The sequence below is a fragment of the Tetrao urogallus genome, assembly GCF_951394365.1.
Source record: "Tetrao urogallus genome assembly, chromosome: 9".
Lineage (NCBI taxonomy): Eukaryota > Metazoa > Chordata > Aves > Galliformes > Phasianidae > Tetrao > Tetrao urogallus.
Window position 1 is genome coordinate 10,160,861 of NC_136822.1, and position 21,811 is coordinate 10,182,671.

The 21,811-nt window shown below is 37.9% G+C and overlaps 1 protein-coding gene across 1 annotated transcript in view; it reads right to left on the minus strand.

Moving 5' to 3' along the window:
* Positions 1–1,570: 1,570 nt before the first annotated feature.
* SLC9A9 (solute carrier family 9 member A9) overlaps positions 1,571–21,811 on the minus strand; it is a gene marked incomplete at both ends in the record, with an annotated part of 170,958 nt that continues 150,717 nt past the window's right edge. The window contains 2 exons of the mRNA XM_079539768.1: positions 1,571–1,795; positions 2,319–2,424. Coding sequence (XP_079395894.1) covers positions 1,571–1,795; positions 2,319–2,424 — 331 coding nt within the window. The remainder of the gene's footprint in view (positions 1,796–2,318; positions 2,425–21,811) is intronic.

The following is a 21,811-nucleotide window of genomic DNA, read 5'->3' on the forward strand; positions in this document are numbered from 1 at the left end:
GTACGTATAGCAGTTGGGAAAAACAGCTTGTCATCTTTGAAATTCTGCAACAGCTTATTAATTTGTGCTACAGGCTAAGGGCGGGAGTCCATGCTTCTTGAGGAACATAGGAAGCCTGGGAGAAGTACTCAGAACTTGTGAAGATAGAAATTGGAAACTCTGGCTACTGAAATCAGGACTGTGCTTCTACCCATCTGTGGTAATAGTTTTCTCATGGTGTTGCTGCATATTAATCTCACTGCAGCTTGTAACAGCTTGTTTATCTTGTTTGCTGTTCTCTTTGCCATTCTGATGATGTGCTGCTGGATGCATAGTACTAGGCCAGAAAATCTTATATCTTCACCCCATCTCCATCCCTTCTCATAACCTGTTACACACACACACACACACATATATATTTAGTTTCACCACAGTAAGACAAAGCAAGGAGTTGGCAATTAATTACTTTTTCTCAGAACCTATTGTGACTTATTTTTTTTAGACCACGCATGAATTAAGTTCCTTTGAAATTTCTTGGTTAGTATTTAGGGAAAAATAAAATGTCAAACTAGACTTCTGATCTTTCATAACAGCATGTAGGGCTCTAGTGTTCAAATTTAAGGCTTAAAGCAGCTGTTCTAGTTGCATTTACTAATTAATTAGGCTGGAAAAGAATGACTAAGGTTTGATTATATTTAAATTTGTATTTCAGTTTCTATCTATGTTGAAATCAAGATATATTTGCCTTTACAAACACTCATGAAAATGACTCATTTTTTTCAGAGATGACAAATTCGTTGCTTATGGTGTGCATTAAGAATGACCCTACTTACGAAGCTTAGTCAGGAATATTATCTGCTGTTTGTTGAAACTCTGGAGGTGAGAAAAAGCATGTGACCTAACGATAGCCTGGCTCTCTCCCTGTGTTTACACTACCTATGTAGTAGGCACAAGTGCTCGTCTGTGCTAGAACATAATAATAGGGATAGGGCATCTAGGTGTGTGAGATTGAATCCTTGTTTATTCCATTGTTGCATTTAGGCAGATATAATGAATACTTTTATACTTAAATTCTCCTCTTGTTTTTCTAACTACAGCTGACCTTGCTTCCAAGATGAAGCAGAGTAAAATAAGCACATTTTACCTCTGAGAATCCAGTCTTCAATACAAAGGTTCTAGGAGCTTTGTATTAGACATGCTCTGAGTATGTTAGGAAGGTATTTGTCTTCATCCCAGCAGACTGAAGATTATAATTAATGTTCAAAGGAAAGCGTACATGTGAAAGGGATATGATGCAGTCAAATGCCATCTCAGACAACATGTGACTGTAATGGATTTACAGAGGGCTGGCAGTATCTATCTTTTATTAATAAGAAGTGCTGCAGTAAAGAAAAATGGCATATTGTTGTAGTTGTGTAGATGATACTTTTTTTTTTTTTTTTTTTTTTCAACGGAGAAACCAGAACTTACTTGGTAACATCTTAGCACAAAAATCTAAGAAACCTTAATATGTTTTCTTGTTTCTTGTTCATGAAGTTATATCTTTTATTTCTTTGGTTTACTTATTTCTTCTGATTTAAAATTACCCTGTTCATGCTGATGAATTCAGCTCAGGTTGACCTGGAGTGTGTTCAAGCTGGAGTTTGTATGCTCCTAATCCAAGGTCTCCTTCATGAATATCTTCCTTGCCTGCAGCCTGGCTGCTGCAGCCTGTTTTGTCCTGTGCAGGCACTAGTGTGTGAGCAGATGCTTCATAGTTTTTGGTCAGTTCATCGTTATTTATGATATAATCTGTGTCCTCATTCTTCAGCTGATCCTGTATGTTTCAAACAAGGAAAAATACCAGTGAAAGGACCATTGAAGAGGATTTTTATAAGGTTTAAATGAAGAACAGGTTAGATACAATTCCTTTCACTTAATTTCCTTATTCTTTCAATTACTAACTTATGATCTTTAAGAATTTTGATGATTAGGGCAAATAGTTGCTTACCATGTTCAGCTCTTGGACAGTGCTGTGAAGTGAATTTACTATTCAGATCTCTAGGATAATTTCAGTGCTTAAATATCACTGACATTAGTCAGATGGAGCAGCCAATGCTTTCATTCAGCATCTGACTGGATTATTTAAAATCTGACTCGTGAGCTGAGTATGTGTGTCCATTCTTCACAATGCAGCATGGCACCTTCTGGGATCCCTCTCTACAATCCTGGAGAACTCCCTATAATCCTTCACTATAAAAATAATAGGCTTTAGGAAAAGCACTGTGCCAGGCTGTTCCATTGAGTACAGTGACTTTTGGGGTACACTTGAAATACCATTAACCAAGTTAGGTACTTACGCCATACGCCCTGGGGCTGGTCAGAATTCTGGCAACAGGATTACACCAGTCAGGTAACGTCGTCGTGAGAGGTGGACCGGCATGTGTTAAAATAGGTTTTAGGTATCTGTGAAGTTTGTTAAAGAAAATTTCCTGTGTGAATTTGGTACTAAGATGCTTCTGTAGGAAACTTCATTATAAAGCATAAGGGCATCAGCCAACTGGATGGAAACAAGCAAAATAGTATTTATGTACTCATCCGTTATTGCATTGATTTTTACCTCTCACAAGTCTTTATGATGCAGTGCTCAAAATCTGTCCGGAAGCACAGCAGAATGGCTGAAGTGGATGTCATGGAGTACAGAAATGGGAAAAGGAATTGGAAGAGGTGCAATACGCACTAGATTGTTCTGCTTGCTGCTCTCATCCACTGTTTGCTGTAAAAATGTGATCTTTTTAAAGTACTTCCTGTTATAATTACATAAGATGCAATTGTATCAGCTATTTATGCGAAAACGGTAGCTAACAGTTTCTTAAACGTATACTAAGTTTTCTGCAAGATGAATGGATTTCTTCAACTGGCAAAGAATATTTCATCAAGTATCAAGTTGCTTTATTCTGAGGAGCATACAAATGTTATTCTCTGTAATACTCTATCTTTAGTATTCAATACATTTGTTTTGTATAGTCATTTTACAACACTCAACGTATTTGTTATACATCAATGTTTCTTTACATAAAAGCATGCAAAAACATTAAGAACAAGCTTTATGTTAATGTCTCACACGTCTTTCCAATCTTCTTTTCATTCAAAAGTGCTGTACTGAGATGAAAGAAAAACCTGCTCGTCTTAAGCAAACATATCCTCCTTGTATCTGCCAATAGCAGCTCCCTCAAGCTGATATATTTTCTCTGTTATTTTAACTTGCCAAGTGATTTTTGGTAAGCAGGTCTCAGATTTTTTTTTTTTTTTTTTTTTTTTTTTTTGTTTTATTTTTTTTGCAAACAAGGGAAAATTTTCACTATTGATTCTGGTCCCTGTCTCCTCCTCCTGTCCCAGATCTCCCTCTTTCCCTCCTTTAAAGGAAAGTAGACATAAAAAAGTGAATGATGACTTGAGTTCTGCAGAAATATTGTAGAAATGCTCAGTGAGTAACAGTGTATGTCTTAGACCTAGTCCTTCCAGTACCATCTCTTCCTTCATTATTGCCTGGCACCACTGTTCTAGCCACTCTATATAAACTGTCAACTGAAGAAACCGAGTCACTGAAACACCCTCAAAATCTCAGATTGAAAGGCTAGATTATGCACTTGGCTGTCCTCTGTACTACAGCCATAGCAGTTGTTCTGTGGAGTCTTTTATTTGTATGTATATTTTCTCCTGTGCAATTCTAAAAAACTTAATTGCATCTATTGGAAGATCATGTGATCCCCTCATCCAAAGTGAATGGAAATATGAATGTTGAATCCACTCAAATAAATAAATCTGATCAAAACAACAATCCGGGCGGGATCTATCGAAGTGCCAATCCGATGGGGTTGTGTAGGAAAGTTTATATCAGGTTATATCTTTTTCTATAGGAGCAGGAAAAAAAAAAAAAAAAAAAGAAAAAAAAGAAGCCTTCCTGACCCACTTTTATTTGAATCTCGAAGGAAAAGTCCTCCCAAGTGCCAAGTATTTAAGAGCTATTTTTAAAATGCAATGTATGGAAGCTGCCAGTTAGAGCTGTTTTGTTTTCAGCATTTCAAAAAAACAAAAAATGAACCTGATTAGAAAAAAAACCCTGCAAATAAGAGCTTAATTCTAGTTTTTTCATTACTGGAAATATTGGCACTGTTAGTACGAACAACTTGAAGCACTTGCACTGAGTTGTTAGACCCAGTGTGAAAAATTGAGTCTTTTAATGGAAGCTTCATGTGATTAAACCAAGTCCTTCCATTCTGTTCTTTTATTTTCTTCCAGTGTAAGTAACAGAAGATGAATATTTCTCTGCGTTTCCTCTTTGAACTATGATCTCTTAGTGGGGCCTCTGTCTAAGCAGACTTCGTAGTGAATTATATAGCCCTCAGTCTAACTTGTCCTGTTTACCTCCTGTGCTTTGTACAGACAGCACATGTGCTTGCATAGCATAGCATAGCCTAGCATCATACCAGATGGGAATAGTGGATGTGTGCTGAAACAGGCAGACTACTTGGCCAGAAGTAATCTTCAATGTGGAGATTTCTACCCTAACTCCTTTCCTCTCCCTGATCTTTTGAGCCACCACCGCTTTTAGGATTAACTTCAGCAAGTATTTGGTTGCTATGCATGAACTCGTATGAAGACTTCATTTTGGACTGTGACAGATCTTCTAAATCTCTTTCGTTTTCACATTTGTTGTGCTTTGTCCATGCTTTTGCTTTTCAGTCTCTTGAGATGCTGTTTAAAGTGAAGTCATTTTTCTCTATCTTGTTATGATGCTTCTGGTTCTGTAATAAATTATTTACCTCTTGTTCCTTACTAGTTAACTAGTAATTAATTATTCAGTTCACTGAAAGAGCTTAACTTGCTGGGCCTATTTGTCATGTTTTAATGACCTGCGCTGTAAATGCTTTCTCTATTGTTGGCATGGTTTCTTTATGGTATTACAGACGTAATCACATTGTTCAGTGCAGCATGAAAGGGGAATTTTAATCCATGTGTGATGCTGGCATTTCAAGAGTATATCAGACATGGTTTACAGCATTTTAAGACCAGCAAAAAAAATCTTATCACACTCCAGTGGCTCTGGTTGCATCTCCTGCGAGAAAGAATTTAAATACAGTAATAGAATAAGATGGATTTTTGCACTGAGGCTGCTTTAAAAATTGGAGAAAAACCCCAAAGTGGTTTCTTAGCAGAACTAAGAAATTATTGTCTAACCAAGTCTATGCCTTCCTAATACAGGATTGGGGAAAGAGGTTGCATTAGACAACCTACTCTTAGACTTGCATTTCAGCTTTCTGTGGGCAGAATGGCTCAGATACTGTACTGTGTAAAGAGCATTATTATTATTGGAAAAGTGGTGTGGTAGTTCTGAAGTTGGGAAACTGCGTTTGATATGCCTTCGTATGCACATGTGTGGTCCATCATATAATCAGGGTACAATACTGGCATGTTAGTGTGCTTTTGCTCATGTAATCAAATACTAAATTTTCCATTGAGCCCTCATATGTCCAGGCTTCTACTCTCACAAATCTGTACCCTGGGAGCCCTTGTTGTCACTTGAATATCCCTTTGGCCTGACAGTTCAGTCTGCGGTCCCCACTGTCTGGGCACAGTTCCTCTACCACCTTCATTGCTGCCAGACTCAGCACCGGAGTCAGTGTTTGACTGCTCTCTGGTTCTGCTTCTCCTTTTCTGAGTTTGAATCATGTGACTACTTCTTACTCAGCAATAAGGAAAAACAATGCTTTTGCAGAGAAGATAGTCAGGAAGATGGCCTTTTGGGTCTCTTCTGCAGATATGTCTGGCCAATGTGGCCTAAAGTGAACTTCTCACAGATGGTTTGCTAGGGCTGACAAGGCTGAGCAAGTGAAGCAGGGGCTGTTGGAGGATGCAGCATGTTCAAAAGCAACAGGACCTTCAGGGAGTTGCTTCTGAATTAGAAGTTGATATTTGTAGAAAGCATATGGATAGCAAACTTTTCAAAGCTGCACAATGTGACATTCAGATTGAACTTTCACATCTCCAAGGTGGAATTTGAAGTCTTTCCTCTAAGTATAGATAATTTAAAGAAGATCTCTTGAGGATTTTTCAGTGGGAAAACTTGGAATTTCTTGACTTTTACCTGGTCCTTCCTCCCTCCCCCCCCCCCAAAAAAAAAAAAAGTACACACAGCTCAAAAAACAGCTGTTACAGAAATTTGGAAGTTTTCCTTTCATACATCAAATGTTTCACAAAATTACAGGTAATAGGAATGAATGAAATCTTCAAATGAGAGTTGTCAGGTAATCCTGATGAGAAACGTCAGTAGCTGCATATTGATAATTTCCATTATGCAGAAAATTCTGAGATTTGAAAACAGTTTTTTGCCAAGTTTCAGAATGAAGAAATTGGGATCTCAATTTTTCTTTCAATCAGTAAGCTGAAATGAGCATGGTTTCGTTAAAACCTCATCATCGGACAAAATTTGGAGGATGTTGGTAAAATTGCTGTTTTTAACTTAATGGTATGAAGCTGTTCAAAGAGCAAAATAGCAAGGCAGAAATGCTGTGAATCAAAGACTTAAAGGAAACACATTTCTCTTTTGCTCGAGGAGCAAGTCCTACTCCATCTCTGATGGCTTTGCTATACAGCAAAACAGTAATTGTCACATCCTCATTTTCTTTATGCTCAACTTGAGCTTTTGAGGGAAAGTTAATTTATAGTTTGAAGATGAGGAGAAAAACCCCCAAATCTCATGAGCAGAAGTGGCCACAGTTATAAATACATATGGCAGCTCACTTTCAGCTCTATGAAGTACTGCATTTGGCTCAGAAGGTGCTTTTTTGCCTTTTGCCTCCTCCTGGCTCTGTAACTCAGTGTAATCCCACCCTTCCCTAAGGAGGCAAATGCTCTCACACTACAATATTGACTATTAAAAAGCCCTAAAGTGCAGGAGTTCCTGTGATACCAATAAAAATTACATCTTGGTGTTTTTTTTTTTGTTTGTTTTTAAAGAATACTTTCCTAAAGCAGGTAAGCTGTGTTATAAGTACACATTTGTTACAAGTATGCCCCTAAATACTGCTTTGCTAGGTGTTACATTTCTGCTGTAGGCATAAGTCTCTAGAGGCAAATATCACCACTCCCAGAATCTTTCCACTGTGCAGTGTTTTGAAGGTTTCTTTAGTACTGCAGCTTTTATTTTTAAAGTTACCCTGTTGTGAATGCTTAAATTGGGATTTGTGAATTATTTATGTCACGAGTTTATTATTTCTTTTTCGTATTTATGAAGAAACATATAGAATATATTAAGGAAAATATATCATTTCTGTTCATTCAGTGTTTTCCATAATAACAGCATATTTTATTTTGCAACTTGGGAGAGTTTCAGTTTTTAAAGAGGAGTTTAACATTAGCTATGTGATAGTATAAAGAGCAAATATTTCCATTTTTTTAAATGTTTGCATAGGAGCAAGCAAACCATGAAAGTTTGATTATCTGGCAAAGTTCTGCACGTGGCTAGCTGCTGCTAACAGCTGACTGAGATTATTTGGTTACTTTATACAACAGCCTGTATGCATGACTGAGCTGGTGAGGCACAGAGACATCTCCAGGTTTTAAATGCATACATGGCAGATTAAGTTTAAGAGGGGTTTCTCCTCCTGACCGTTATAGGGGAGGATGATCTTTCCTCTTGTACGAAAGAACTTTCTTCAGGAGAAGGGGAATAATTGGTGTAGAGTGGTTCAAAAAAAAAGGAGAGCATGATTATATAAAATTAAATCCTTAGAATCACACGCATACTTTTGAAAATACCACAAAATTTAAGGTGATTTACCTTGTACAGATAACCTGAACTGCACGGGGGTGAAAGCTAAAGAACAGTGACTACATCTGTTCTAAGTGATATTTTAATTTAGAGTCAATATTAGTGAATTTAGTCTGGCTGTTTGTGACTTTCTCTCTCTCTCTCCTTTTTTTTTTTTTTTTTTTTTTTTTTTTTTTTTTTTTTAATGGAGTGGATTAAAAAAATATTCCATCACTGCTGTAATCTGAAGTACTAAGCTACTGAGGATAAAGGGAATCATACTGCAGGCCTACAAAGTCAAATTACTCTGTCTCTTTAAGTGATTACTAGGTTTAGTCACACCTGAGGGTAGGTAGGATGGATGAAAATCAGGGGTAATAAAAACTAGTTTAATACATCCTCACAGGAAAGTCTGTTTGTCTTACAGTAAGGTTCCCAAACCAAATGGAAAGAACAAACTCTGGCTTTTATTCAGAATGTGACTAAATTTTGAAGCTTTCTGCTTTGAAACTAGAGGCCCTGTAGAGATGTGTGCAAAATGGCAAGAGTCGATAGAATTATTCTTAGTTGAGTCTTTTTACAGATAAGTAGCTGCTGACAGATAAGTGGCTTGTTATCGGGTATGCACTGAGTAAAATGTCTGGTGTATTTGCAGACCATGGGTTTCTGCTTGAGAGCTCAATGAAAAGAAGAAAATTGAGACATCTTACTCAAGTTATTTGAAGCCTATTATTTTCTAAATTTAATGCTTACATGAAAATAAAAAAATCTGAGATGTAAATGGAAACTTAGATAATTGATGAGTGGATAGTGCAGCTACTTTTGAAAAGAGAAGGGTAGCACATGAGGAAGGGTAGGAGAATGCTCATGTAATACTCAGATGAAATACGTGAACAGATGTGAACGTCAGGCAAATTAGCATTAGAAAGCTCTGGAAGATGCAGACTATATGAGGCATCTAAAGAGAAGAAACAACCCCCCTGACATCAGTTGTATAATGTGAAAACAAGGAAATGACCATCTGTCTAACAACAGCCACCCCTCTCATCAGAATGCAACCAAATAATCATATACATGTCTACATTTTGAATTGCTCCTGTGAGAATGAATGAAGTCTGTTACGTATATGTAAAGGTTATGATGTGGAATACTGATGAAAGCCATGAAACCATGATAATGTACAATGAAGAGGGAAGACTGTGGTTATGACAACAAGCCATATAATTCATTACAGGAGAGCATATATTAAAGTCAGAGGTAGCTTTCAGTGAGATATTGTATAGGAGACTGAAAAAGAGATGTTCTCTATTACTGGATAATGCCTGAGAACCTTCTCAAAGTTGCACATTATAGTGTCTCCAAGAACAACCCAAACAAACAGTAAAATAAAAGAATATCCTTTGGGTGACAGTGCAGAAAAAGAAAGAAAAATGTGAAGGGTATTACTGGCATGCATGTGATTTTGCAGGGAAAAGTTCATGCTTCACAACTGGCATCATTCATAGGATCTATCTTCCCCACCATCAGACTCTTTATAGCAGGATATGCAGAACAAAGCTAATCTAGCAGTCTTTCATCAATAAAGAAACACAGGCAAATCCCTAGGCAGTCTCGTCCTGCAGTGTTTGAGCTAATTGGAATTGAAACTAAGATGAGTTTCTTTCCCTTTGACTACAGAAGAGTCTTAACAACTAGATTAGACTTATCTAATAATTAGGTATCTAAAGTTCGATGTCATGAATTTCACTCTAGGACATAAAAAAACTGAGCTCCTGAGGCAAAATATAAGTAACCAAACACAGCATCTTCCACATATCAGGGAAATTAAGAGGCAAAAAGGTAAAACTAAAGATAGATTGCTATGAAATAATTTTGATGTAAAAGTCAACAACAGAAATAAAAACTTTAAAATCATTAGGCTTGTGAAAACCTAAATGGCAATGATATTCATAGAAAGAATTTCCTCTCAGGAAATAAATAATAATAATAAAAAAAGAGTCCTGGCATATATGAAGATTTAGGAAGTCTCACAGGACCCTTGAAAACTTTTATTTGAGCAGCTTGAGTATAGTACATGTGGTGTGAATGGTAATCTTCCTTGCAGAAAGGAAAGTCTGGCTTGTGGATACCTTTTAGCTTGGTTACAAAACCAGAGATAGCACTGACATGAGCAAGCAAACCTGTTGCGTTAGACAGGAACAACAGTGCTGTGACCTGGTTGTGCATAGAACCTTAACACCTTAAAAAGACTGATGCCATCTGCCTCAGGTGAGATCACTTTCAAGCTCTTCACATGAAACACATCTGTTGTATAAGATGCTTCAGCCCCAGTATTGGCAGAAGGAATAGGTGCAGAAGAGCAAGCAAGTTAGCAGGGATTTCTGCGCTCTGCATGGAAGATGGTATTTCAGAAGGATGTTCTTGACATTACTGCCTGCTTGAGAATGAGCCCCAAAAATGTATGTGTGAAAAATGAGAACTAGCACTGTTTGTGTGCATTGCTGGCCACAAACCTAGCCATTCTCAAGATGCAGGGAGACTAAACCTAAAGGTTAAGCACAGTGAAGTATAAATTGGTTTTGACCTAATGAATTACTTCAATTACATCTTAGAAAAAAGACTGGATTCAAATAAAATGAAATCTACAAAGCTTCTAGAAACCTCTTGCAAATAAATGATATCAGGTATGATGATCTCACACCTATTAATACTGTTACTGGGATTAGCAGTGATTGTACAGCCTCTGCTACAGAAATGGAGAGTTAAGAGAGCAGGAAGCAGATGGGAGCAGGAATGGCTAGGAAGAAGGTAACGTGAGCATACTTTCCAAACATTCAGCTCAAAGGAAGATACTACAATGAAAGCAAGGCATGACAACTAGATCTTTGAAAACAGCAGCTGGAATAATATTCTTGCTTACAGTCCTCTGGTGACATGGTTGAGAACTGAAGCCAGTGCATCAAAGCTATGCTCCAATAGGGAAAGAACTCTTTGGCATTTTTTTTCAGAAAATTGGTTATTTTATCTTTATAGATATAGCTGCACAGTTACATTTAAAATGGTCCACAGGTGGAGATATTTTCTGTCAAAATCTCCAGCTTCCTGCTTTGCCAAGATGCAAAGAATGATTCTGGTTATGGAAGTGCAACTTGAAAGGAAAATATAATCCTGCTTGAGAAAACACTGTAAAAAATAAGCAAAACCCTTCAAAAGTTTGTAAGAAAAGGATGAGCTATGAATGGGGAAGAAAGGCCTGGAGGAGCAATGCATCCTATACGCTCACCTGTTTTTGTGAATGTTGACAAAAACTGAGAAACAGAAGATTATTCATATATCTTTTAGAAAGGAAAAAAACACAAAGAATGACATGTATAAAATAAACTAACCTCTTTCTCTATCATGAGCTTGGGGAATAAAGACAAGTAAATAAGAAGATGGATATCACGCCAAAAGAGAAGAAATCAGTAATTCTAAAGAGAATAAAACTCTGAAGGTTTGTTGGAAGCTGTTTGGTAAAGCAGTGAAAGATAGAACAGACAGCTAATCTCGTAGCTCAATATCATAAAATTACAGAATCCTTAGAGTTGGAAGACTTCTTTAAAGGTCATCCAGTCCAACTCTCCTGCAACAAACAGGGACATCCACAGCCGGATCAGTTTGCTCAGAGTCTGGTCCAGCCTGGCCTTGAAAGTCTACAGAGATAGGGCACTTGCCACCTCTCTGGGCAACCTGTTCCTGTGCCTCATCACCCTCACTGGAAACGATTTTTTCTTTATCTCCTATTGAGGTTTACCCTCTTTGAGTTGGAAATTATTTCCCCTTGTCCTGTCACCACAGACTCTGGTAAAGAATCTGTCCCCTTCTTTTCTCTAGCTCCTTGTAGGAAAGGTTGTTCTATCCTTTGGATCATTTTTATGTTTTATGGTTCTCTTCTGAATGTGCTCCAACAAGTCAGTGTCTTTTTTTGCACAGTGGAGTCCACATCTGGACACAGTACTCCAGCTGAGGCCTCACCAGTGCAGAGTAGAAGGGCAGGATCACCTCTCTTGACCTGCTGACCATGCTTCTTTTGATGCAGCCCAGGATACGGTCAGTGGCTTGGGCTGTGAAGGCACATTTCTGGCTCATGTTCAGCTAACCATCCACCAGTACCTCTAGGTCCCTTTTGGCAGGACTCAATTCTTTCATGCCCCAGCTTGTGTTGGCAGTGGGGGGTTGCCTTGACCCAGGTGCAAGACCTTACACTTGGATTTATTGAATCTCATGTGGTTCTCCTGGGCCCACTGCTCAAGCTGGTCTAGGACCCTCAAGCATTGATTACACCCCTCAGCTTGGCGTCATCTGCAAACTTGCTGAGGGTGCACTTGATTCCCCTGTCAGTGTCACTGATGAAGATTTTGAAGAGTCCCAGCACTGATACTGCTTATCCATGCAGACACTGAGACATTGACTACCTACTACTCTCTGGATTTGATTCTCCAGTCAATCCACTCATAAAATCCATATCTTTCCAATTTGGAGAGAAGGATGTTGTGCGGTACTGTGTCAAAGGCCTTACTGAATCTGGATAGATGCAGTCAGTGGCTCTTCCCTTATCCACTGATGCAGTTATACCTCTATAGAAGGCCACCTAGATTGGCCAAGCAGGATTTGCTCTTGGTGAAAACATGCTGGATTTCCTATACCACTTCCCTGTCTTCCATGTGCCATAGTGTAGCTTCCAGGAGGATTTGTGCTATGATCATTCCTGGCACAGAGGGGAGACTGATAGGTCAGTAGTAATATGAATGTACAAGCTACCCTGCGATCAGAGATGTGTGTATCCCTACTGAATATAAAAGTGGAACACCAAGATGATCATTTTTGTGTGAAGTTTGTGGCAAAGCCAGAAGTAATAACATACCATTCAGTCGTAAAATTATATTATTGCTTATTTGTACACTTTTGTGTGAAACAATACTCATTCCAGATGAGGGAGTAGATTCAAAGACCACGTAAGAAAAACAGGGCATGTTCTATCTCTATTTTTGGAATAATGTTATACTGACTCATGTAACATATTGTGCTTATAGACAGGTAATGAATAAGGGAGCTGCTGGGAGTGTCAAAAAAAAAGAAAAGTCTTTTAATCTTGCTGAGCTGCTGAGAGCAGGATAGCCTCTGTAAAGCCTTGTTAATAGAAAGCTTGTTTAGTTTAATATATCCTCTGAGAACCTTTAGTCCTGTGAGCAGATTGGCCCAAAGATTATGTCTGAGGATTCTCTTGCAGCTTTTTCTGATGTGTGACCCATGTTATGTGCACAATTAGCTAGCTGGACGAAGTTGAAAGTCTCTAATGGATTTGTGAAGAAAGCACATTAAGAAGTGGAGGGCTCAGTGTCTGAAGAAGGGAATATATTGCACAGGAATAGGTTCCACTGTAATCCAAAGAAAGCAGCCTTTTAGCAAGCCAGATCTTTGCTTTTGAAAGGATATTTTAAAGTAGGGAAAGACCAGTTAGAAAATACAGTGCAACATTCATGAAGATATATGGAAATTTCAGAGTGAAGAACAATTGAGGATAACGAATGATGACAGAGATCCTAGCAAAAGGAAGATTTTTACTGAAAAAGAATAATAGCAGCTTTAATAATGCAAGGAGAAATAAATGTGAGGTATTTATCCTAATATCACAGTTTAAAACTCTAAATTGGTTAAATGAAGTATTTTGCTTAGGAATAATGGCAGATTAAAATAACAGTACAGAGGATCCATATTAAACTGCTTTTTGGTCAGTGGAGAAATCTATGAAATATAGAAACAAATCTAAAAACTAGCACTATATTTCCGTTAGGATAGCTGCTCTCACACTTTCTATTACCTGTCTAGTCTGCAGTGGAATGCCAAGCTCTTAATATCTGTCTTTGTGTGAAAGATTTTCCTGGGGACTGTGAATGTTGGAGAGCAGTACTGGGAGCAGTGCGCTGTGATGGGAGAGCTTGAGATGCACAGTTGGAAATGTAGCTGGATGATTGTGGGAAAACAGAATGAGTTTTGCTTGACTGAAGCTTTGGAAGGGGTATCATTTTGCAAAAGTGTTTCAGACTAGAAACTGCAATGAGAATATATAAGATTTTCTACTATTTTACTACATTTTTAAGGGTATGCAAGGACTTAACAGAATGAAAAGGTACTTGCTTTCAGGCAAAAAAAAAAAAAAAAAAAAAAAAAGTATTGTTTTACAGCAGGTATTCAACTTGCAGCAATCATTTCCTGCAGGAATCACAGGCTGTGTGAGAAAGGCATAATCAGATACTGTAACACACGTAGAGCTGTGCAAGCTGAGGCAACAGGAGGTGCAGGACCTTAGGTCTCCCACTCTACAACCTATGATGTTTACTTGGAGGATTATATTTTATTTTATTTTATTTGCTGTTGGAAAATCAGCACAATGGTACCTGGATGTGCCACAGCATGAGAAAATCTGTGTCCTTGTGATGCTGTCATTGCTGTGTTTGGCTAAAGGATAAAATGTTTTCGTAATCCCTTTTACAGGATAGCTTTGACATGTTACAAGAGATGTTGTGGATATTAGGCAGCAGTTTCAGAGAGGTTAAGCCATATTGTTGAGGCTTGCCTTCCTCACGTCTCACAGCTCATTATGTTTCCAAAGAAGGATTCTGGAGACACACGATGAAATATATCATTGTTTTCGTTTGGCATCTTTCTTCTTTGTAACTGGTGCAATGCGTTGCACACATAACAACGTAGACACTAACCCAAATGCAAACAGTAGAAAAGATGGGGAAATGTACAGTGCAGTATGAATGAGCATGAGGTTTTCTTGTTCTCAGTGTTTCATTATAGCCTGAGAAGTCAGCTACTGGGGCTTCAGCCATGAGTCCTTCATTAAGCAAGAGCTAGCTATACAGCGCACAAACAAGAGTTCCATGACTGTGATTTGCTTAAGAAACATATTCACTGAGATCGCTGCTTTTCTTTTTCTTTCCTCTATTCAACGGAATCCTTGCTCTGAACTCCTCACCGCATACGTGAGATTTCTGTCTCATTAATTAATAATCCAGAATGAAGTCACCTCTATTAAGAGAATGACAATTTTTAATAGCTTTGTAAAATCCATGATGGTAGGCAGAATTGTGGAGAGTTTAGAAACTGGGAAATCTAAAACATGCTTATGAGCCCACTGGATGTCTTAGCAGCAGTAGTCATATAGTCATATTTTGAATACTTAATGAAATTTACGTAACATTGCAGTATAGAAATGATTGACATTTATGCAGTGTCTGAGAAGATGAAGAGTTAGCTCACCAGGAAGTGAGCTGGCTGAAAGGTCACATTGTTCTCAGGAAAAAAAAAAAAAAGGGAAAAAAATAGTAAGAAAGGCTCAAATAAATGTACTTGCCTTGGCCTGTAATTTGTTACTGTTTTGCACTAGACATTATCTAAACTTTGAAGACATGATTTTAAACTAGTCGACATTTATCTTTCCCCTATTTACTGTGGAATCTGTGGCCAAAGTATAAAAGAGGCCTAGCATTGCAAATAGTTTTTAAAAAAATATGAAAACAAAAGGACCAGTCCAGGCTTAATGAATCATAATTTTAAATTGCTTGATTTAAATTTTTAAAGTAAGATCCTAGATTCTGATATTTGGTACTAGAAACTTCTTCTATGTCTACAAATGCAGACCTCAGAGATGGAACATCATAGACTGTGTGTTCAGAATCTTTTTATCTACAACTTTCAAGAAAATGTATAACTGCAGTAGAGTAGTAATATCTCTTTAACCTAATCATAAGACTGTAGAAAGTTGTATATGTAGAAAAAAGAACTTGTCAGACAAATCAGATTTTATCCTTGGAAGAAATTACAAGTTTGATTGATAAAAATGATCTGCATTTAATAAGCTGTGTAAGATTTATAATGACATTATTATTGAAATTAGCACTTTACAGTATCAATAAGACATGCATTAAAATGATTAAGAACTGGCTGATTGATAGACTAGAAACAGTAATTGCTGGTGGAGAACTGCCATGGATTGGTGAGTGTTTCCATGCAGATTTTAGAGCAATCAGTAGAAAATTTGAAAATTGGTAACTTCACCACTGTTGGTAATGGAAAAATGTATGGATGGATGATATAGATTAAATCACGATAAAGGCAGTGCAGTCATGCAGTCGCACATTAGTTGCTTCATAAGCTGGTTTCACTCCAATATATTTCCTTTAGTTGCGTTCCTGGAGACAAATAAGAGCCGACAGTCTCCGCAGCAGTTGTGGATGGTAGCTAAGAAGTAAGGTCTGGGGTAGGGGGAACAATGTAAGCTGTGAGCTAAGAATAAAACTAGTGTCAATACCCACAAAGACTGTTAGTGAGACTAGTGCTGAAACACTGTATACCCAGTGTGGTGGTCCATATTTTAAAGTGGTTTCAAAAAGTTGAGGAAGATGTAAGATCTCTTTCAATCTAAAAAAAAAGCTGAAATTCCTTCCATTCTGTCTCAAAAAGATTAAAATAGCACAGATCTGTATCTGCTAAAAGATTAAAATAATAATAATAATAATTGTTTTAGCAGCAATACCAGTGGGAAACATTCCTAAGGGAAGCAGTAAACTCTCCATTGCTCACTTTTTTTTTTATGGTCAGAAATGGATATATCCCTGGTATGTGTTCTTGAAATCAATACAGGATAAACATGAGTCTGTGATATCCAGGAGGTCATAGTGTATAATTTAGATACCCCTTGTGCTAAATTTTTTGTTAAATTTAATTATTTCAAACATGAGAAGCACTTTGACACTAGGAAAGTTTTCTTTCTGAAAAGATAGTTGGCGTAGTACCCAAGAAATGTTTAATTTAAGCACCTTTTTTTGGTATTTTCTTCATTTCTTATGTGCCTTGCTGTCCCAAATTATGTCTGTGCAACCTTGATTTCCAGTCTTTCTAGTTATTTGGCTCTGCTTCACTTAGCTTGGTAACATTCTGTGGAAGCACGTCCTCTAAGCTCCTCTTTGCTTTCTGCCAGTGGAATAAATATTTCATTGTCTTCGCGTGTGAACCTGTAGTTATTGAATGAGTTTGACAAATCTGTATTGCCTTTGTACTCAATTATAATCACCAGCTTGGAGCTTATCAACAACAGAATGCAGAGGACACATAAATTAGGCATCTTGAGGACTTTGTGAGGTGCTTAGATGTAAGTATGGTGCTAAACAATAAAGAATTACTACTTTATTGCGGTATCTACTAGCTTTACTAGCTTTGTACACAGCTCTGTATCACCCTGGATAGCTTAGATCAGTGTCTCTTCATGCTGCTACCCATTTCTAAGAACGAGAGCGAGTAGATGGGGATACCATCTATGAAAACATGTACCATCTATGAAAACAGGAAAAGAAGCAAGCTATGATGGGGCAGGATATTTCTAGTGCCTCTGCCCATGGCAGTTCATCTCCCAGGGACAGATGCTAATCTTCTGGACTGTTGGTGAGATACAAGAGAGAGACACGAAATACAGTTTCCAGAAGCAGGATCAGCACCCAATCTAGTATGACAGTAGTTGGCAGGAGCTTGATGACTTGTCAATATCAGTGTTATGAAAGGCCTAAATGCAATTGTTATTTGTTAGTTTCACTTCAGCCGAAGGAGCATCTAAGAAGGCAAATTTCCCTTCCTCTGTCCCTTTTGGATGATTGGCATTGCCATGATCTAGGTAAAGGCTTATGTCAGCTTTACTACAAATACTTTTTGTGCCTGTGTTGCTAATCATTTTCTGCTGGATTATCATTAGAGCAGATCCCTTGGCTATTGCTATATCTCCATAGATTGCAGGCAATAGCTTTTGAAGAGACAGAAATGTGTATGAATTTCTGTATCTAAGCATGACAGTGGGAAATTACTCTGGATTCTGTCATAGCAGTTCTTGACTATTGTACATCAGAAGGGAAGCTCCTTCTGATCAGAAAACAATTCATGGGAGGTGACAGGTTAACATTTATAATATAAATATTTTTAATTTCTCAAATAAAAATGCTTCTGGGTTTAGATGCCTAATGCTTCAAGGAAAAGACAATTTTCCAAGGACATTTTTGTTCAGGTGAAAGGGTTTTTTTCCTATTGAATACAGTTGTGAGAGAAAGTACTTGAACAGCACAGTTAGGGCCCAACCATACATACAAATACAGCTTTGTCTGACCTAGGATAGCTGTCAAGGACAGAAGATTATAAATATTTTGGGGGTAAGAGAGCTACACTAGTCTGTCTACAGTACTAAGCAAAGTCTTTGGATATTGAAGGAAAAGGGTAATCAAGGGCATTAAGTTACATGGAAAATTGGATAAAATGTAGTGTGCTTTAACAACAGCAGATTGCGTCAGGCTAGAGCAGTATCTTTCTTTGATAAGATAAATGATTTGTTAGGCAAGGTCAAGGTAGCAGATCAAATATATATACGTTTAAGTAAAACATGTGAGATACAATGCCTCATGGGAAAATATTCCAGAGGGACAAAAGGGAATAGAACACATTACAAGATTAATTTCCCCTGTAGGCAGCTTGCGTCATCTTACAAAAGGCTTACATTCAATCCAAGAATTGAGAGAGGTTGTGTGAGGTGTGCCTTGGGCCCTGCTCCTCTGATCATACCTTTAAATGTAACTGGGATATGAAAGCAGTTTTCAGAAGTGGATTTTATAAACAGCTGCAAATTAGGACAGAATTGCCAATGCAGAAGACAATTAGATTACGTTTAGCAAAAAGAGAATCTTGGAGACAACAATAATAGAATGGGAAGAAATTTAATAGTATCAAGAATGATCAAGCATCCAGTGACTAATTAAATGAGAACACACTGCAAAACATTCTTGCTTAAGACATTTTCCTCCTTAGCTGATGAGCACACAGTCAGTGACAACACCCTGTAAGGGAAGGAAAACTGCTTAGTAGCTGGAGTGAAAAGCAACATGGCTCTGAGCATCTGTAAACAGATGCAATTTTCTCTAGAATTGCTTAGATAAAATACTTAATAGGCATAATGAGATTTATCACTCCTCAGCTTTTTGGGATATTTTTTGTAATTCCTAGATTTGGCTGTAAGAAAGCACCTCTTGAATAACATGAACTTAGGTATGTTTCCTTTCAGTATCTAAAGGGAAGCTACAGGAAAGAAAGGGACAGACTTTAGCAGGGAATGTGGCGGCAGGACAAGGGAAAATAGTTTCCAACTTAGAGAGAAGAGATTAAGTTGGATATAAGGAAAAAGTCTTTTATGGAGAGGGTGGTGAGGCACTGACTCAAGTTGCCCAGGCAGGTGGTCAGTGCCCCATCTCTGGAGACTTTCAAGGCCGGGTTGGACCAAGGTCTGAGCAACCTGATCTAGTTGTGGATGTTCATTGCAGGGGGGTTGGACTGGATGACCTTTAAAGGTCCCTTCCAACTCTAAGGGTTCTCTGATTTTAATCCAGCAAATTATTGACTAAGCAAAGATTTCCATGTTCTGAATTCAGAAGGTGGTATATTTTTGTAGTCTGCTCTATTTCTGAGAATTTATTAATGCAACTCTCCCTGCTTCTGAAATAAAGTGTCTTTAAAATATCTTCAAAAGTACCATTTGAAATGCAGAGGCTTTTGTCTCTGTAGTTCAAAGTCTGGATAAATAGACAGGTTTTTCAAAAGACCTTGGCAGTTCTTACTGACTGTTTTTTCCATAATGTTAATTATTTTTAATTCACACTGTGAAAGTCCAACAAATGAGATTTTAAAGGGACTGTGTTTTAAAACCTTGATATTAGCTCTCTTTTTTTTTTTGAGACTGAGACTTGAAATTGAGAGAAATGAAGGACAGAAGAAATTTAGAAACCATTTTAAACTAGTGGAGGCAGTTATTGGAATAATATGATCCTGTAATGATGAAGTTTTGAAGTGGTAACTTGATGAAGTTTTGGTGTCCTGTGACAAACAATTTAGTGAACTCATGGTTTCCAAGGTGATGGGCAGGTCTGCCACGTGAAAAAGAAAATTTGGTCTGGTTTTCATGTGGTTCACAAAACAGCAAGCTGTGTTGGAAGGTGTATGATCCAAGAAAATATAAGGTCTGCATTCTCCCTGGTCTTTTACTGACTTCATTTGTGATATTTGACAGGCTGCTTATCTTCCCATCTCTCCTCCAGCCTGCTTCCTCCTCCCTTCCCCCCCCTCCCCCTTTCTTTTTCTAACCTTTAAGATTAGTGGTAAAGACAGTCATCTTAGCAAGAACTTTGAAATCTATGGTTGAAAAATTTGTCACATAGTTCCTAGCTGTCCTTTCTGACAGGTATTTGCAGAGGAGTTCAAGGACTGGATAAGAGCAGAAACTGACACGCTCTGCCTAATGTGTCTGTTCTGCATCAGAACACGGCAAGCTGGTGGTGTGTACTGCAACAGCACAGGGCTGTCCCTAGCTGTGTTTGTGAATATCATTTACTGCAGGCATAACCAGAAGTTACATTCTCTCCTTGTATAATTCCCTCCTTGATTTTGTTATTTCTAGTCATTTCTCTTGTAGCATCAGGCTGACTGTCATTTGCACTGGCAGTGTGAGCACAGTGCCAAGGAAACACACTCTTCCTCTGCTGTCACTGTGGGACAGTCAGTGAGGTGTCCTGTGAGCCTTGTCAGGTGATTTGACCCAAAGGAGATGGTAACATGGGAAGGGCAAGGAATTTAAGACATGGAAACTTTTGATAGCAGACCACTGTTTGACCTTACTGTTTTGAAAAACTCCTAGAAAATACTTGATGGTTTCACTGAGGCTTCAGGTGACAGGTCCAACTCCCAGGCGGTGTTCGTGGCCCTTTGTGTGAAGTCATTCTGTTTTGCTCTCTATGGTATGATATTTACCTCCAGTTTAGCTTTGTGTTAAGGTGTAGCAGTAGATCTCTGTGTGCATGTATGTGTAAGAAACCATGAGGATTAATGTAGATGGAAAGTTCAAATATACAGTATTAGTAATAATGTAATTCTGATTTTCTTAATATGGTGCTACCTAAATGCACCACACTCATACTAGACAGTATATTGCAGCCTAAATAGTATGCATTAAGAAACACTTGCTCAAATTAAAATTAATTTCAAGGAAATTAAATATCCACACAATGGTGGAAAATAAGCCCTCTTTTGCTCATTACAAGTGCTGGTAAGTTTTACTTCATGACACTTATGTGGCCACAGTAAAGCAGCTAAATTATTTGAATTCATCATTCCAATTTTGAGCACTCTTTTAGTGAAGTTTCACTTTTCAGACGGTTGTTGTAGGAGAGGCTTGTGATTCACTTTCCTCTTTCTTGTCATCAGGTGTTCTGCTATGCAAGCTAGATTCGGGAGAGGAGGCTCACCAGCTTTAGCCTTCTCCCTATAGTCACTAAGTCCTGATGCCTGGTTGGATGATTAGAAGGTGGCAAAAGCCCTGCGATAGAAAGACAGAACAAGAACTTCTGTGCATTGACAGAAGTGGGTCTCAAAAACATTACCCAATTTGTATCAGTACATACTGCATGCAGAAGGGATGGACTGGCAATAGTAATTTTCTAACTTTTGAAACGGTAATACTGCAGCTTTGAAAGAAGAGTGAACTATTTTGCTGTGCTGTTGATGTTTAATGGGATACTAATAAGGGATTGCATGCTAAATAACATGAGTGTTCATTTGCACAGTTTGCCCTTCCTTCTTTCTCTTCTACTAGGACTTCTCTTTTTCCTCAGATTTTATCTGATTGACATCATTTTCATGGGTTTGCCCCACTTTATCATTCATCTCCCTCTGGATTAGGAGTTTTGATTCTGTCACTGTTGAACCGTTTCTAATGCACATTATCAACCTGTTAAATCTTTAGACAGCGTGCTCCTTGTCTGTGTTGCCTCTTACAATGCAGAGTTTCCTCAGAAAAGTACTAGTGATTTAAACTCTAAATATGTAAAGTTACCTAAAATATTTTCTTAAAGCTTTCTGCTCTTAGGCTGCAGTCACCCATTTCCTCCATACTTCACAACCAAATACTATCCC